This window comes from Terrapene carolina, unplaced genomic scaffold, assembly GCF_002925995.2.
Source record: "Terrapene carolina triunguis isolate 2854851 unplaced genomic scaffold, T_m_triunguis-2.0 Scaffold68, whole genome shotgun sequence".
Lineage (NCBI taxonomy): Eukaryota > Metazoa > Chordata > Testudines > Emydidae > Terrapene > Terrapene triunguis.
In genome coordinates, this window is record NW_020664419.1 from 20033639 (window position 1) to 20051980 (window position 18342).

Below are 18342 nucleotides of genomic sequence, written 5' to 3' on the forward strand. Positions count from 1 at the left end.
AATCCATGCTCTCCAAATCTTTCTGAACAAGTATCTCATATTTCAAACTTGTAAGTACAGCCAGGCAAGGCGTGTTAGTTTTATCTTTGTTTTCTCAACTTGTAAATGTACCTTTTACTAGGGTGTTTACCTCTGTTTGCTGTAACTTTGAACCTAAGGCTAGAGGGGGTTCCTCTGGGCTCTTTAAGTTTGATTACCCTGTAAAGTTATTTTCCATCCTGATTTTACAGAGATGATTTTTACCTTTTTCTTTAATTAAAATCCTTCTTTTTAAGAACCTGATTGATTTTTCCTTGTTTTTAGATCCAAGGGGGTTGGATCTTGATCCACCAGGAGTTGGTGGGAGAAAGGAGGGGGGATGGTTAATTTCTCCTTGTTTTAAGATCCAAGGGGTTTGGATCTGTATTCACCAGGGAATTGGTGAAGAGTCTCTCAAGGCTACCCAGGGAAGGGAATTAGCACATTGGGAGTGGTGGCAGCGGACCAGGTCTAAGCTGGTAGTTAAGCTTAGAAGTTTTCATGCAGGCCCCCACATCTGTACCCTAAAGTTCAGAGTGGGGAAGGAGCCTTGACACTCCCATATCCAGATGATGGAATATTTTGTTCTGGATCAGATTGTGTTTTCTGGGGTCATGGGAGCTGGGTGAATGGAGAAAAAATGGAATGGGTGGAGCCCACAGCTCGAGGGAGTATCCCTGGCTTACTATTTTCCTGATGCACTTGTCTGTAGTTGATGCAACCCATTCCTCTAGGAAATGGAAAATCCTGCGCCCTAACTTCAACTCTGGATGGAGGCCTATGTGATCTTTGTCATAAAGTGCATTTTGGGAGGAGGGTAGAGCTTCATTTGGACTTCCACCCACCCCCCTAGACTTCGAATCCACTGTTTTCCACTGGGGAATCTATTGTCCCTTTGCTGCTACCTCTGTGAGGATGAGGAGTGAAAGAAGCACCTCTGACTGTAAAGGCTGGGCTATATCACCTCCTGAGGGCACTTAGTGGTGAAAGGAGAGACAGTTTGGATTTGCTGCACTGTCAGCCATCATCATAACCAACTTTTTTCCAAAAAGGAGGGATCATGTAAACTTGGCTGAGCATAGAACCTGCTTACAGTGAGTATCCACCTTCCAGGATTGGAGCCATAGTGGGTGCCTGGCTACTGAGCTGGAAGCCATGGCTCGGGGTGAGGACCTCATTGCATCCATTGAGATGTCAGCTACAAACATTGTTGTTAGGGAGAATTTCTTTAAAGTGGAGCCAAAGTCAGGGTGATTTCTGTCTTTAAGGGCTTTGAGATCTTCCAGCCAGGAAGGAGATGCTCTTTCAAAGCAGGTAGCTGCCAGGGATGCTCAGAGGTTGACAGAAGAGGCTTCAAAGCCCTTTTTGAGAGTGGCCTTCATCTTTCTATCCATGGGTTCCTTAGGATCGATCTCCCCCTCTTAAGGAATAAACATACAGCATGTCACCCTTTGATATTTCAGCAATAGAGCCCTTTGATACTTGAATGTTATAGAGCCCGAGGTTGCTCTTGTTAACATGCTTGCCCTTATCAGGCTTGTTCCATTAATCCCTCATCGCTTCCTTGAAGGAGGAGTGAAAGGCTATTGCAGCCTCAGGGGAGGATTTTGAGAGGAGAAATTTACTCTGAGGTTTACTCTCAAGAGCATGCTCAGGTTTCACAGCCAGACAGCTCACCTTCCTCAGTGGGGGAGGGGAAGGAGGAGGAGAAAAAGGAGTCAGAGGATTCTTATCTTCTGTTTTTTTGTGTGCCTTTTCTTTCCCCTTTTTAGCTTTTTAGTGTGCTTTGGGAGCAGGGCCGGCTCCAGGCACCAGGCAACCAAGCACATGCTTGGGGCGGCCCCTGGTAAGGGGCGGCCAAACTTGGGGTGGCGGGGGCCGGAGCGGCGCGGCATTCCACGGGGGGGCGCTCCGGCGGCGCGGCGCTCGGCAGGGGGGCGGCGCGGGGCACGGCGCTCGGGGGGGGTTCTGGCGGCGCGGCGCTCGGCGGGGGTGGGCGGTGCTTTTTTTTGCTGCTTGGGGCAACAAAAAAGTTAGAGCTGGCCCTGTTTGGGAGTGTAGGAGCTCTGCTGTGGCTTGGTGATGCTTTTTGTGACTTGCCTTCCTTATGACCTAGAGACCTCTTGAGAGGACTGTCTCACTTCCCCTGGGACCGGGAGGGGGAACTCATTGTCAGAGCCCTCCCTGCTGGAAGGCTGATTACAAACCCTGCTTCTTTCCCCAGGGCACTCAGGATCCATTTTAAGACTGGGGAGGTGGAAGGAGATTTGTGGCCCTGCAACCTCCCCTCTTTGTTCTGCAGGGGTCCCATGGGTCTTATCCCATGAGTCAAGTGGTCAGGGCCCTCCTTGCTTTTGGAGCCTCTCCCTGCTCTGCACTGGGGTTCCCAGTCCATTTTTCCCATTTGGAGTCGCAGCTGCCTCTGTGGGTAGGGGATCCCACCTGCCTGTCCAACTCAGGATCTAACAGAGTTAGGGACAAAAGGCTGGGTGCAGGCTGCGCACACCTCACCATCTGCTGGGTCTGGCAAAGCTGCCTCAGATAGAGCACCACTTGGCTTTGACCTGGTGCTTTTTTGGCTGCTCTGCTAGGCCTGTAAGGGGCAGAGGAGCTAGCAGGAAGATGCGGCAGGGCAGGCGCAGGGAGGCTTAAACCCCCAAAAGGTTGACAGACCCAGGAAGGAGGAGGAATGTCAAGGAGGGAGAGTGCTGCTCCCCACTGCCCCAAAAAATAGGCAGAAAAGTTAAAATAGGAGGCGGAAGAGCGGAAGCAAAAGAACCATCACTGTCTGCTGCTGCAGAGGCACAGAGTCTGTCACCACGCAGGAACAGAGGGAGTTTGGCCAGGCCATGCAGCAACAAAACTCTACCTCTGTGAGCTGCAGAGAGAGGAGAGCTGCAGAGAGAGGAGAGCAGCCCAGATGTCCCGAATTGTGGGAGACAGATGGCTGCAGAAACCAAAAAGCAAGCAATTGAATTTTTAATCACATTGTCAAGTTTTGCTAAAGGATGCTTGTACTGGTGATAGGGTGTACAATACAATCAGATTGTTACATCCTTGGTCCTTTCCAGATCTGTGCTCTATGGATTCTCCTTGGTCATCGAATCCAGTCTCCTATTGCAGGCAAACCCATCATATAATCCCATTTATAAATTTATTAAGATCTATTTTAGGTTGCTTGCCCCCACTACTCCTACTGTTCCAGAACCTCATTCCTCTGGTGGTTCTTCTAATTTTCAGCCTAAATTGATTCATGGCCATTTTATAACCATTTGTTCTTGTGCCAAAATTGTACTTTAGTTTAAATAGCTCTTCTCCACCTACAGACCCTAATACCTCCCTGATGTATTTATAAAGAGGAGTCATATCCATGCTCAGCCTTTGATTTGCAAGCTTAAACAATCCAAGCTCTTTTAGTCTCCACTGATAAGATAGGCTCTCCATTCCCCTGATCATCCTGGTAGCCTTTCTCTGCACCAGTTCTAATTTGAACCCATATTCTCTTTTAGGTCTTTCTGTTCAACTGCTATACTACTCAGCTCTGACTATTTGCTGGAGCTTTGTGAGAATACTGGCATATTAACAACAACATTGTCACCACCATTAAGCTTTTATATAGATCCCAAAGAGCTTTACAAAGGAGGTAAATATTGTTACACAATCCTTTTAAAATGGGAATAGATAAAGCACATTAACGTACTGTTAATGTGTGTCAGCAGGATCCACCTGGACAGTTAGTCCGCGGCAGGCTAGTTTAAGGTAGATTCACACCCCAGCTTGCTGTGAACTAATTGTTCATATAGACAAGCCGTAAGTGGATTGCTTTGACTTTGCGTGGATCTGGGGAGCAGAACCACTGCTCATTTGGCAGGGATTTGGCAAACCCAGCCTCTGCATGGGGTTCCTCACAGAGTTTTCCCCTCCTCCAGGGTTTCCTTCCTCAGGTATTTCTTCAAGAAGTATCAATCCAGGTTTAGGACAGTTAATATTCTTAGTGTGATTTTGATTATCTGAAGTTGCTTAACTGGAAAGGAATAGAAGTTGTGCAAAGAAATATTTTTAAAGATTTCATTGATTACACCTAAATTAATATTTACACTTTATTTTTGAGAAGCACTAAACTAATGGTGTGACAACATAGCTGTGGATTTGCACTCTAACTGAAAATGGCTTGCATGTCAGCTCAAAACTAGAGTGCTTGTGTGAACAAAGACGTATCTTAAGGTTATAAAGGAAGTGCAAGGTTTGGAAAGTAAGCTCTCTTCTGTCTTACATATTTGCTTTTTTACTCTATCTATCTATCTATCTATATATCGAACTTCATAAAAATAAAATTTAAGAATATACATTAAACACATAATTAAATATAAAATAATGCTAAATAATCCACATGATACAAAATTTGCAAAAATAAACATGTAGGTTGAGATTTATTAAATTAGCAATGGGATTTACAAAACTACTAGGGGATTTAGAGACAACTCCCATTAATTTTTCCAAGCCAATTATGGGAGTTGGGTGCCCAAACCCTATAATTGGCTTGGAAAAATCTCAACTGTGGAGTTTTATTCTCATCTTTCAGCTTTGTTAGAAATGACAGCAGAAGCTAAAGTAGACATTGGAAAAATAATATGTTAAATGTTCAAAAAAAGGAAATGTGCTGAACACAGTGAATATAACTCAGGCCAGAAAATAGTATCAAAGGTGAAAAATAACCTCTTGTCTAAAATTATTAAAATAATCATTTGCAGGAAACAAAGAAAGGAAAATATACTTGCTATTATTAAGAGTATTGATATTTTATTAAATGTTTGAATTTAAATAATATCTAACCCCTTTAAAAATGAGAGTGGTTCCAGATTTGATTGTGTCACTGTTCAGGTTTCCCCTCTCGGCACCGTAGACTTCAGGCCAAAGATCAGGATGCAAGTTACCATTGAAGTCATCTTTCAGAACAGAAGGCAGAGAAGCAACAGGGACACAGTACGGACCTCCAAAGCCTCTGTCACACCTGACAACATATTGGTAGAAAAAGGGATTATCTATCTGGGGTAATAAAAATACAACTTTACTATGAAAACAGCACATGATGTCAGGTTTGTCTACTTACACACAGTGGCCTGAGTCACAGATTCCATGGCCGGAGCACATCCAGGGACATCCTGTAGCCAAGACTACATTATCAATAGCCCAAGAATCTGCTCCAGGAGTGTAATCATATTGAATCCATCTGAAACGTGTTCTGGGAGAGCTAGCAAAACAGAACAAACAGAGCTCAGTTTGAAAAACAGCATTCTAGTCTGCATTTGGGAAAGGCAGTAGAAATATCTTAAATGTATTCCAGCTGAAACGGAACCCTATCCTGAAGTCCTTCTCAGGCAAAATTCTAACTGACTCTAACAGGAGTATAGCCTACGTGAAAACTGATTAAGGATTTTAGGATTATTGTGTCTATTTCTCTTCAATATCTAACTCTCTGAGTCTCCGTTTTTCAATACTGTACACATAGTACTTTGCAATGGGACATGTATGATGCTGAATTCATTGCTTAGATTTATGGTTCAGATGTGTGCACTGTTTAACACAATGTAGTTGAGCAAGAGGCATTAAATACATTAGTATTCAATAGCCTGTTGCACACACAAATAACTTTTCAATGCAGCTAGCAGTTTATCTGTATGAATCAGTTTGTTATAAACTATGATATGTCAGGCTAAAATTCAGAAGACAGAAGAGTCCTATCCTGTGCCTATTGACATGGAAGCAGGATTGGGTCCTGTGTATTATCAGGGTTTTTAAAAAATCATAATTTCATTAGAATAAGAAGGCAGATGAAAGATCTTGTCCAGTATCATGTAAGGAAGAAGGAATGAAAATATATATTTCTATAACTGTTGCTCATCCTGCAGTACATTATGGTTAGCTGGAGGAAAAAAGTTGAAAAATCTAAACAAAGATGCTATTGGTTAGATGATCTCGGATTTGTTCAGGCAGGTAACATGCAGTGGACTGGAATGCATTGCATACCATACCATCTATACCACTGAATGCAAAAATCCCATTAACTTCAATAGGATCAGGATGGGGCCCAATGTATGAAGAAGACTATTTGGGAATGGAGGCATGGTGTAGTGGACTGCGCAGTGGGATTTGGAGCCATGAGTTGAGTTCTAGCCTCCATTCTGATGTTGACTTCCTGTGTGACCTTGGATATGTCACACTCACTACTATGTACCTGTTTGTTTGTTTTTCTGTAAAAGGGAGTAACAGCATTTACCGTAAGGGTGCAAGGCTTAATTAGTTAATACTTGTAGAGGGTTTTGGTGAGGTAAAGCACTAAGTTGTGTAATGCTAAGTATTATTATCATTAGTGTGATAATACTTAGCATTACACAGTTTAATGCTATTCCTAGACTTGGAGAATGGGTTCATTAAGAAAGCAGAACTCAGTACATCTGCCATGTTTGGTTACCACTGTATCTTATTCATTTTAAGGAGCAGGGTTTTAATTCTTCCTAAAAATGGAATTTTATTCCCAATCAGAGAGGCTGAGGTTCGCAGGTTCAGCAGCAGCAGATTCTGTTTTTCTATAATGTCATGATTAATTCTGCCTTAGTGGGTGTTATGTGGTTATGCTATGTAAGATATAGCTTTTATCATTCCTATACTGATGTGATGATGGCTTAATTAAATCTGACAAAGGAAGGACATGTGGGGTCCTATCGTTGTAAAAGTGTAAGTGCATAAATCTTGGTCTGAAATGGCATTGTATCTATCTGTGCACATGGCAAAATGCTTTTATTTTAAGGTGTTTTTCTTCTGAAATGTGTGAGTGGATTAATTTCTGACACTTCATTTGGTGCATCTTTAAAACCCCATAGCAGATTTACAGCCCTTGTTATGGTCAGGTCATAGGCAAGACTCAAGAATTGACTCAGCTAAATTTGATACTTTCACAGCTCATATTACATCTGTTGAAATATTTTAAAGTGCAGTTTATAGGGATGATGTATTTATTTTCTGGCACATTTCATATTTAATTATTAAGAAGTATTCAGAAAATTCCCAAGCTGAGGCATATTTGTTCAGATTAGTTCAGAAAAGCCTATATTTTGATATATAGCCAACACAATAATTCTCACATGGTTGCAAGTGGAAGGTAGACAGTAATTCGCTTCCAGTTCTGGAATCTTTCCGATCTGTAAATTGAACTCTCAGTGTAATGCTGACAACCTATGCTTGGAGGAACACACTCTTCAGTCACCAGGTGCCAGTCTCTTCCATTATTTAAGGAATACTGCAAGTGAATGCCATGGGAATCGCTGAATGGCTTACTGCAACCCATGCTCAGCTCAAACTGCAGGAAAGTGGAGGCTGACACATGGAAATCCCAAGTCTCAGCATAACGAGGTTTTCCTAAGAAAAGAGAACAAAAATACTTTCTTATTATGTAATGTTTTAATATTATGTAATGTTTGCTTTTTCCTTGGGCTCAGCATTTTCAACTTTATAGCCTGAAAGCATTTCTCCTTTCCCCAACAGACTATTATACAGATATCCCCCATTTTTTAAATGGATCCTATAAAGACCTAAGCCCCCTGTAGCCTAAAAAAGAGGTCCATTCAGACCTTCCTTTGGTGACACATACCAGTATCGTCACTGAACATCAGAGCTGTATCCATAGAGAGACAGTCAATATCTACTTGACCCCCTTGGATCCTGTACCAACTTGCTTGTAAATCTGCAGATCCATCAAATTTATCTTGAAAACCAGTCTGAGAGCTGTCATTCATTCCTATAAGGACATCATCCAAGGCCCACTGTGCTGAAAGTTTCCCTATGAACAGAAAGACAGGAAGGTTAGTGGAGCCCCAGTAAGATATTTAATCATGTCTGTACTATTCATGCAGACTAGCTTAATTGTTTCACAGTTCCAATACCACCTTTTTGTGAGGATAGAGTTCAATCAATTAAAATCTTCTTGCTAACCATACCTGACAAGTTACTCAAGACATAATCCACCACCTATTGGTGGCTCTATTTCTGGGGAACACAGATATTTCCTCCTCTTTACTAGTGCCATCATAATCTTTTCCTATTTTTAAATGAAGTACTCCCTGAGCCTCTGTTATGCAGATTGGGCTTCTCAACCTGCCCTTTCTATTGCTAAATAGCAAGGGGGTCCTGACTAGATAAAATGGGGGTTCTGGTCTGGAAAAGGGAGTTGTGGTGAGGAAAAGGTTGAAAACCCCTCGTGCAGATGATATTCATGGAGTTGTTCCTCGCCTTCTCCCTACCTCATCTCTGTTCTCATCTTCTTGCCTGAGCCAGCCCAACAATCCCATCAATCCATTTCCCTCTACATTCTCATACTAGATGTCCTCCTACTGTACCCCCCTTTAATGCTATCAACTGAGAAGCAGGAGGAGAGGAAGAGAAAAATGACAACTAACTTCAGCTTATAAATTGTAGGCAAAACATACATCAAGATGATAAAGAGCACATCTAAGTACCCATATAAACTTACTTGGGCTGCCTTCCTTTTCTCATTCCCTCATGTCTGTTATCAATCATAAAGTTTGATTTAAACTTAGAATGTGAACAGTTTGGTGCAGGAACTGTGTAGTTATTTGCTCTGTAACGCATGATGCACATTTACGGTGCTATATAAACAATAACAAGAATAATAATATGACTGAGAAAAGCCTTGTTTAGCAGTAAGCTATGAATAGGCCAAGAGCCAAAACTATCCGGTGGTAGCTGTATAGGCATAATACATTTTTAGTTTGTTTTTCCTAAAATAAAATGTCCATAGCTCTTAACCTTATTTCCAAGCACTGGAAGGCTGGATGTTTGTTTTATTGGAAAGCTGCTTATTAAATTTTTAGTAAAGCATTGGTTACCATGTTGGGGTTGCCACCATCGGAAAGCAGTTGCAGATGTTTTAGCTTCACGGGGTAGATCTATTGAAACAATCTGTGGTTCTAAGTAAGACATGTAATCCAGCTCTCGCAGCAAATGCCAGGTTATTCCATTGTTATTTGTGTATTGAACTACAAGCCCTGTATTAAAAATGAACAAAATCATTTATTTAAACCGCACAGAAAAAATAAGGCCAATCCTTCAGTCCTTATTCTGCCAAATCCCCATATCAGTTTAATGTACGCTACATGACATGGGCAAATGGTTTGTTTTTTTCATGTAGCACATACTTTTTTGTGAAGAGAGCCCTTTGTTGGCAGGATGTTATTACTGTTGTCAGGATTACTGGTTGTCATATGTTGCTTGCATTAGCAGTAAGCTGACAGGGCCAGATTCTCCCTTTGGTTATACAGGTGCAGCCCCATTGAAGCTAGAGAGATTGCACCACTGAAAATGTGGGAAGAATTTGACTCACATCTTTTAATACATTTAATATATATTTCATATAATTAATCCTTGTGGCTTGTTTGGGCCACTAAGAGGCTGTTTTTTTGCAGGCTGTAAACCCAGTCCTTTCTGAAGATGGCGCCTGACTGTGATTTCACCCTTACTATATATACACTACATCCTTAAAAGTTACATTATCTCCATTATCTTAGATTTAGTATAGTAGATATTAGAACACAGTACAGCCATGGGGGACAGAAGTCATTTATTGGCACTGCCCATCATATAGGAGAATGAAAGAAACACCACTAAGATACTCTGGGTTTGATTCTCCTCTCACAGCAGTTTTACACTGCTGTAACTCCATCAAGGTCAACAGATTTACTCTTGACTTACACCATTGTAAGTGCGAGGAGTATCAAGCCCTGTGAATGTAATGTAAGAAAAGAGACTCTAGCCCTGATTCTGATCTTATTTATACAGGTATAAATTAGAAAGTCCACTGACGACAATGGTATCAAACTGCAGTGAGAGGAGAAAGAGGCTCTCCTGTGTAGAAGGTAATGAACTTCCTTGACTTGCTTCTCATTTCACTTACCCTCAATTTAAACTGGGGAAATTCCATTTAATCCAATGGATTTACTCTTGATTTAGACCAGTGTATATAAAGGGAGAATCAGGCCCTCCCTCCATATTCCTATTTTATTCTAATTTTCTCACCCTTTTTTAACTTCTTAGCTGGATAAATTATACAGTGTAAATGAGAGCTGACTCAAGCCCCAACGTTAAACACTTTTAGCTTGACTTTCAACTGGGGTCACTCTTTTTTTAGAATACTTATATGATAATAATGTAACTTTCTTATCATTAGATCGCAGAGTGATTCACAATCTCTAATGCATTTATTTTAAGGCTGTGATTCTCTCACTGAGGTTGCAGAAGTCACGGATTCCGTGACTTTCCGTGACCTCCGTAACTTCCGCAGCAGCTGGTGTGGCTGACTCCAGGGCCAGCTGCTTGGGTGCCCCACGGCTAGCCAAATTGGCCGCTGCTGGAGCAACCCTAGGTGAGCTGCTTGGGTGGTCCCGGTGCCAGCTGCACCGGCCGCTGCTTGGGAGGCCCCAGGCAGCTGGTCCTGCGGACTGCTCGAGTAGCAGTCCTGGGGGCAGCCCCGGGGAGCGCCCGAGCAAGGGTCCTGGGGCCGCCCCAGAGCCAGCCACACCAGCCATTGGTGGACTGGCCCTGGAGCCAACCGCTCGGGCAGTCCCCGGGGCCAGCCGCACTGGCTGCTGCTCGGGTGGCCCCAGGGAGCACCTGAGCAGCAGCCCGGGGGCTGCCCCAGGGCCAGCCGCACTGGCCACTGGTCGGGCAGCCCCGTGCAGCTGGCTCTGGGGATCGCCCGAGCAGTGGCCGGTGTGGCTGGGTCCAGGGAGCACCCAAGCAGCAGTCCTGGGGGTGCCCTGGGGACCGCCCAAGCAGCAGTGGTCCCGAAGCAGCAGGGCCCCAGAAGTAGAGATTTAGTTAGGGGTATTTTTGGTAAAAGTCATGGACAGGTCACATGCCATGAATTTTTATTATTTGCCCATGACCTGTCCATGACTTTTACCAAAAATACCCGTGACTAAATCTTAGCCTCAATTTATCTTCATAATATCCCTGTGAGGTAGCTTTATTAGCCCCATTTTAATGATAGGGAATTGAGGCACAGAGAGGTTAAGTGACTTGCCCAAGGTCACAGTGGAAGTCTATGGAACTGGGACTTGAACGTGGGTCTCCCACAGCTTAACCCAGTGCCCTGACCACTGGATCATCCTTCTTCATCTCTTTCATTACTGGTTTTCTGCCTAAATGAAAATTGTATATTTCTGATTTTAAAACCAACTATGAAAATTAAGACATCACCTTGACTATGCCAGAATCTTTATTTTCATTGCTTTAAGAACTTTGTGCAAGGATTTAGAAAGATTTACATTTAAACTGCCAGTATCATACTAAGCCTGAGAACTGTCTGTGGGATGCAAATCACATGGTGAGTAAGATCTTTTGTACATTAAGTTTTTCGACTGGTGCAGAAATGATGTTATTTGTTTTTGTACCTGTCCTGTCCGGCAGTGTCCCCATGGTGCTGATAGCATCCCTATATGAACTGAGGTTAGCCCTTGTACTGAGTATAGAACCACGCAGAGGTAATTTGCTACAGTGCATATTATTTGAGCTCATACACAATTATACTTGGAATCAGTACATAGTCATATGCATAAGCCTAGACATATTTTCAGACTGCTGTAGAACCAACTGACAAATCATGTGGTGGTCCTGTTGTTACACTCTGGGAGGAAAATTAGAAAGCATTCAGGAAATACACAAACAATTAATTTTGATTCACTCTCAATGTTATTTTTTAAACAGCATGTAGTCATCACTCCCCCTGCTTCATACCCAGTTCAATTGGCAGAATAGTACCATAACAATGCAGGACAAGTTAGCTTTAAAAAACACCTCTGGTTACCACTGTATCTTACATTTCCATGGGAAGCTGAGTTCATCTGCATGTAATGCCAATAAAATAATTACATAATGTTCCCAGCTGCCCTTACACAATAAAAATTATAACACATAGGGCCAGATTCTTAGCTGGCATAAATGGTCACAGCTCTAGTGTCTCTCGTGGAGCTAGATCAGTTTACACCAGCTGAGGATCTGCCCTGAGTAACTCCCTCATTCTTACAAAGCTCAAATTTCACCCCTCCCCCCCCGAAAAACCAACCTAGGGACACGAGAAAAATAAGAGTACAAGCAGATGGGAAAGATTAATTTGTTTGGCCTAAATAATATTTTCTTCAGATTCAGTTTCATAATTCTGCATTCATGAGGCGAATAACGTATAATAAGGTTAACATCAGGTTTGTGTGGCTTGGAGGTAAATAGGAGTTCAAAATGTGGAACAATAATTAGGAATAGATTGCTTGTTTTTTATTTAAAAAAGACTTCTGTACCCTTCATAAAAGGGGGACAGTTAGTTGATTCGTATTAACTATTGTGACAGGGTCAGGCCAGAGGGCTACAGGAAAGTGATCCAAGGTAGATATATTAGCCCCAGATTAAGCAGGTCCCTTTTTCCTGAGTAAGATAATGGGATGTTCCAGAACAATCAGGAAGTTGCTGGAACCAATTATGGCAGGCAGGCTAATTAGGACACCTGGAGCCAATTAAGAAGCTACTAGAATCAATTAGAACAGGCAGGCTAATCAGGGCACCCGGTTTAAAAAGGACCTCACTTCAGTTAGTGAGGCATGTGTGAGGAGCTGGGAGCAAGAGGCACACAAGGAGCTGAGAGTGAGAAGGCGAAGGCGTGCTGCTGGAGGACTGAGGAGTAGCATCAGGAGGAAGGTCCTGAGGTGAAGATAAAGAAGGTGTTGGGAGGAGGCCATGGGGAAGTAGTCCAGGGATTTGTAGCTGTCATGCAGCTGTTACAGGAAACACTGTACACAGCTGCAATCCACAGGGCCCTGGGCTGGAACCCGGAGTAGAGGGAGGGCTTGGTTTTCCCCCATCCCCCCAACTCCCTATTGGATACAAGAGGAGTTGACCTGGACTGTGGGTCCCACCAGAAGGGAAGGTCCCTGGCCTGTCCCCCGACCCACTAGGTGGATCAGCAGAGACTGTGGGGATTGTTCTCCTCCCTTTCCCCATGCTGGCCAGTGATGAGGTTAGCGGAGTGAACAGCAGGCTTGAGCCATTAGCAAAAGTGGCCAAACTGAGGGCTGCCGTGAATCTCTGAGGCGAGCAAATCTGCCAATAAGCGCAGGACTCACCAAGGCAGAGGAGGAACTTTGTCACACTATGTAATGATCTTATTAATTCTGTAAAATAGGTCCAATGAACAAAAACTCTGCTAAAAGCTGGTTTCAAATGAAAAGGGACATTACCTTCGTTCCTGGCTCTTGGTTTGTTGCAGAGGGTACCAGCTGTTTTGCTTCCAATTTGTAAATAAAATTGAACTAGTCTGTTTAAAAAAATAAAAAAGTGTTCTTACAAGAGAAATATAATATGGTTAGGTTTTTTTTGTTGTTGAAATGTCAAAACACAAATGCAGTATAAACAACTCTATTTTCCCTAACTCACGAAGATTTTTTATTTAGGTCACTATTCAGCGCTTCTTAATTTAGGTAAAATTTCCACCAAAATCAACAACCTAATAGGTCTAGGGACGTTTTTCCCAAGTAAGGAGTAGTATGGGCTCTGTAGAGCAAACAGTGTTTGTGTGGACAGCTGACACCATGCTTAACAAATGCACTGTTTGTACAATGAAATGTATCTATTCACTAACATTGAAAAAACTTTAATAGAATTAAAAAAATCATTCTGAAGTAGTTTAATGTGGTTTCATTATTGTGGCAATAAAACCACCTGGATTTCTATCCTTGTGAAACTACTGTCTAACAGCATAATACTGGGCTTTCTTGAAGGATGGGTTAATACTACTGCATTTGTGGAGATTTGGTAGCTCTTGTGAGAATGATATGGGAGAAAGGCAGACACGTATTATTTTTTGAAATTTTAGCAATAAAATTAAAATCCTAGTAATCCTAGTGCAGTGTTTATGCATCGATTGGAACATAGGAATTACCATTTTAGTTCAGAGCCAAGGTCCGCCTACTCCAGTATCCTTTCACTGACAGTAGCTAGTCCCTGAAGCTTCAGATGAATGTGTAAGAATCTGGTAATAGTTGTGGGAAAATCTGCTCCATACATTAGCTCTGATCTTGATCCCTAATAGTTAGAGATTGGCTTAAACCCTGAAGTATGAGGTTAACATCCCTGCTAAAGTTTTTATTATTATTTATGATAACTCTGGATATTCCTGATATCCATATAAATGTCCAGTCCCTTTTTGAATCTTAAGTGTTTGGCCTCAATGACTTCCTGTGGCAACATGTTCCGCAGGTTAATTATATGTTTTGTGAAAAAGTATTTCCTTTGATCAATTTTGAATTTCCCATCTTGTCATTTAATTGAATATTATGAGGCAGGGAAAACAGAAGTTCCTAATCTACTTTCCCTAGACCATACATTATTTTATATACTTTTATCATGTCCCGCTTTAATTATCTCCTTTCTAAAATAAACAATCCCAATCTTTTCAATCTCTCTTCCTATTAGAGTTTTCCCATGCTCTTGATCATTCTCATCACCCTTCTCTGCACCCCCTCTAATTCTGCAATATCCTTTTTGAGATGAGGTGACCAGTGCTGCACACAGTATTCCAAGTGAAGCCACACCCTTGAGGTATAAGATGGCATTATAATATTTTCAGTATTATTCTCCATCCCATTTCTTATTCACTCTACCATTTTGTTAGCTTTTCTGACTGCAATTACATATTGAACAGAGGTTTTCACTGAGCTGTCTACACTGATGTCCAGGTCCCTTTCTTGAGTTTATACAGTTGATTTGAACCCTGTATGGTGAAAGATCAGTTTAACTTTTCCTCTCCAATGTGCTTTTCTTTTGCAGTTATCAGTATTGGATTCTGGTGTCATGTTAGATTTGGTGTCATGTTTCCCATTTGCATAGCTTGTTTAGGGGCAGGTCTTCACTACCCACCAGATTGGTGGGTAGTGATCGATCTATTGGGGGTCGATTTATCATGTCTAGTGTAGACACGATAAAATCGATCCCCAATTGCACTCCCCGTCGACTCTGGAACTCCAGCTCGTGAGAGGCGGAAGCAGAGTCGACGGGGGAGTGGCAGCGGTCGACTCGCCGCCGTCCTCACAGCCAGGTAAGTCGACCTAAGATACCCTGACTTCAGCGACGCTATTCGCGTCGCTGAAGTTGCGTATCTTAGGTCGACCCCCACCCGCCACTAGCGTAGACCTGGGCGGTGTCTCCGAAGTTCTTCACAGTCCTCTCAGGCCATGACCAACCTAAATAACTTTGTGTCATCTGTAAATGTTGTTACCTCACTACTCATTTCTCCCCCGCTCCCTTTTCCAGACCATTAATAAATATATTAAGCAACATTGGGACGTAGTAAAAAACTATGAGGTGCCCTACTGCTAACTTTTTGCCATGATGAAAATGAACGTTTTAATCCTATTCTTTGCTTTCTGTCTCCTAGCCAGTTTTGATCCATGACAATACTTTGCCTCTCCCCCCATGACTAATTAGCTTGTGTGGGAGCTTATAAAGTGCCTTTTGAAAAGCACTTACATAACCTATTTAAACATTTTACTTTGTTATTTTAAATATACTTATTTTAGTGGGTGAATTTGTGGGTTATGAAAATGAAAGACCATGGGCTTGATCCTCCACTCACGCTGGTTTCATACCAGTGTTTAACTCCATTCTCTTCACAGGAGGTACACCTGATTTGCACTGCTACCAGTGAGCTCAGAATCAAGGAGTAGGATTATAGCCAAGTATAATGTAGTGCAGGTGCTGCACAAGTTTCACTTGCACAGTTGTGCATGAATATCACCATAATCCTCTAGCCCTGTTTCTTGACTTCTCTAAACCACAGTTTGTACTCATGCTCAGTTGTCTCAAACTGTGTGTTGTGTGTGTTATGTACTGTATGTCTACAGGAACTAGGATGACACTAGCAAGGTCATGTCCATCTGAGTCTTATTCTGGATCTAATCCCATATGCCCAAAAGTGAACCAACGTAGACCCTCTGCCCCATGCCTTGGTTTTGAAAGCCACTACCAGACCTGTATATGTCTGTATAATACAGTACTCGGGTAGTTAAACACTAGCTGGTGACAGATTTGAAAAAAATAAAGTTCTATTGTAAAATCCCTTTTTTTATGACTAGTAGTTTCTCATGAAGACAGACTAGGAAGATGAAAATGTTATGCAGGAGGACCAGCCTGCCCAACCAATCTTTAAGGGTTTGGCCCAAAACAAGTCTCTGAGACTATTCCACAGCCATTAACAACAGAGTCTGCAACACAGATGGGAGCCAAATCAACCAATGAGCCAGATGTCATCACTTGGAAAAAAAATATATTCCACAGTTTTTATCTAGCTTCTGCAGCTGCCAGGCAGGCCCCATGTGTGACTACATTCACTGAGCTGATAGTGAAGGAAGCCACAGGGGAAAAAGATTAAGAGCAGGAGGCAGTGACTAATCAGTGATAAAATAGCATCCAGGTATCATATTGGCCGCCTAATGGATGTAAATACTGCAGGTGAAACAGTGTCCTTGCTATAGTGGGCCATGTTTTGAGAATAGGGCTCTTTACTAGTTTTAACAGTAGGTGTCACTATAGGCAATTAAAATTACTGGGGCAATTTTGAAACGCATGACAGCTTTTTCATGCAAACCAGGAATGATAATAGTTTAAAAGGGTCAAGAAGGAGCTTCAACTCCAACTCTGTAAAGTTTGAAATATTTTAAAAAATTAAAACGGTTTCAAACTCTTTTAAAACCAGAAAGCTATCCATGTGAACGTCTGGAATTAAAAATGGCTTAGTACTAATGTGAAGATACTCCCTGGGCTTTACAATAGGTTTTCTGTGTGACAGGAGAAGTAATTATAAGTGCAACTTGCATATAAGTTTCACTATGATGTGTTTACTTCAGACATTATGCTCTGTTATTAACTGCATAAGATTCCAAAAATCTGATATGACCCGTCAGGACACAGAACTAGGTGCTCTCCTCTGTCACATGGTTCATGGAGTAGCAAATGCACACAAATACCAGCCAAACATGAGTGGAACACACAAAAAAGGCAGCTGTTATGTTGCATGCTGCCCCCCTCCAAGATGCCAGCAATCTCGCTGAAGCCCCTGCACACACAATACAATATGTAGGGTTCTTTGGGGGCAGTGAATGGACTGAAAAATAGTGGCATTAGGGAATGCCCACTCTATGTAGTATGATCCCATAGAAATCACCCATAAATGATGGGGCAAATTGTTGCATTACTTATTCCTGACCCTACAGAATTAACTCCCACTCCAATTTCTGCACCCCTTATAAATGGAGGTAGTGTACAACAGCAGGCGGGCAGACAATGGCTCTGCGGCCATGCTGTCAGGATGTACAGGGTTCAGGACAGCATGTGAAGAAGGAGGCTTTCTGCATGTTTGAGGCATAGATTCTTTATGGATTCTCTGGTTTTGTACAATTTCAAGGCCATGCTTCCTGCCTGTTCCATCTAGAACCCGCTGCTAAGGCATCCTTCCAGAGGGGTGAATGGATCACATTTTCTAGGCTGCCATTCCCTTGCATATCTTAACTTTTTCCCTTCTGAGTTTTTTTTTTCAAGGAAGGGAAGGATTTTGCCAAGAGTTTTCAAAAAGAGTAATTTCTGCTGGAGCATGCTGCATTTTCTCTCTAAGATGCGCCTTAATAATGTATTGGTTGCAGTAAAAACAAGAATGGTTCATACCCTCTGTCGCTTTACTGCTATAACAATACAGGGGACACAATGCTAATATACATACATTTTCCGAGAAGCAGTATTTACTATTGACCTGATATTTGTGGTGTCCAGAGGGACAGTTCTTGCTTCCCTTTTGCCGGACCCATCGAAGTAAAGAGATTTCCCATCACTGAGTGTTCCACAGCCTGTTCCAACCTGACCTCCAGTTATCTTGTACCAGAGAGGGCTCAGCTTCCTCTCAAACCTGTCGAACATCTCACTGTGATTAGGTACATTAGACACACAGGTTCCATGTGCGGCTTCAGAAGAAAAAAATATATAGGAGATGCTTTGTTGAAATAGTGCTGAACAGTAAAGGTCAGATGCAGTAAATTGGCAAACGGTATTATTACTTCCACATATTAGACTCTTATGAGACAGCTTCATGATGAAACGATTGCACCTCCATTTAATCCTCTTTACAAATACCCTTTCTAGTCAGAATAAGCCTCCCTCCCCTAACCAGAGCCGGCTCCAGGGTTTTTGCCGCCCCAAGCGGCGCAAAAAAAAAAAAAA

General features: G+C 42.3%; 1 protein-coding gene across 1 annotated transcript in view; it reads right to left on the bottom strand.

The window, feature by feature from the left end:
• RELN (reelin) overlaps positions 1-18342 on the bottom strand; it is a 430874-nt gene that overhangs the window by 74909 nt on the left and 337623 nt on the right. The window contains exons 30-36 of the mRNA XM_026648676.2: positions 17879-18086; positions 13317-13393; positions 8922-9080; positions 7667-7855; positions 7161-7434; positions 5129-5269; positions 4852-5029 (exon numbers count right to left, since the gene is read on the bottom strand). Of these exons, the coding sequence (XP_026504461.1) occupies positions 4852-5029; positions 5129-5269; positions 7161-7434; positions 7667-7855; positions 8922-9080; positions 13317-13393; positions 17879-18086 (1226 nt within the window). The remainder of the gene's footprint in view (positions 1-4851; positions 5030-5128; positions 5270-7160; positions 7435-7666; positions 7856-8921; positions 9081-13316; positions 13394-17878; positions 18087-18342) is intronic.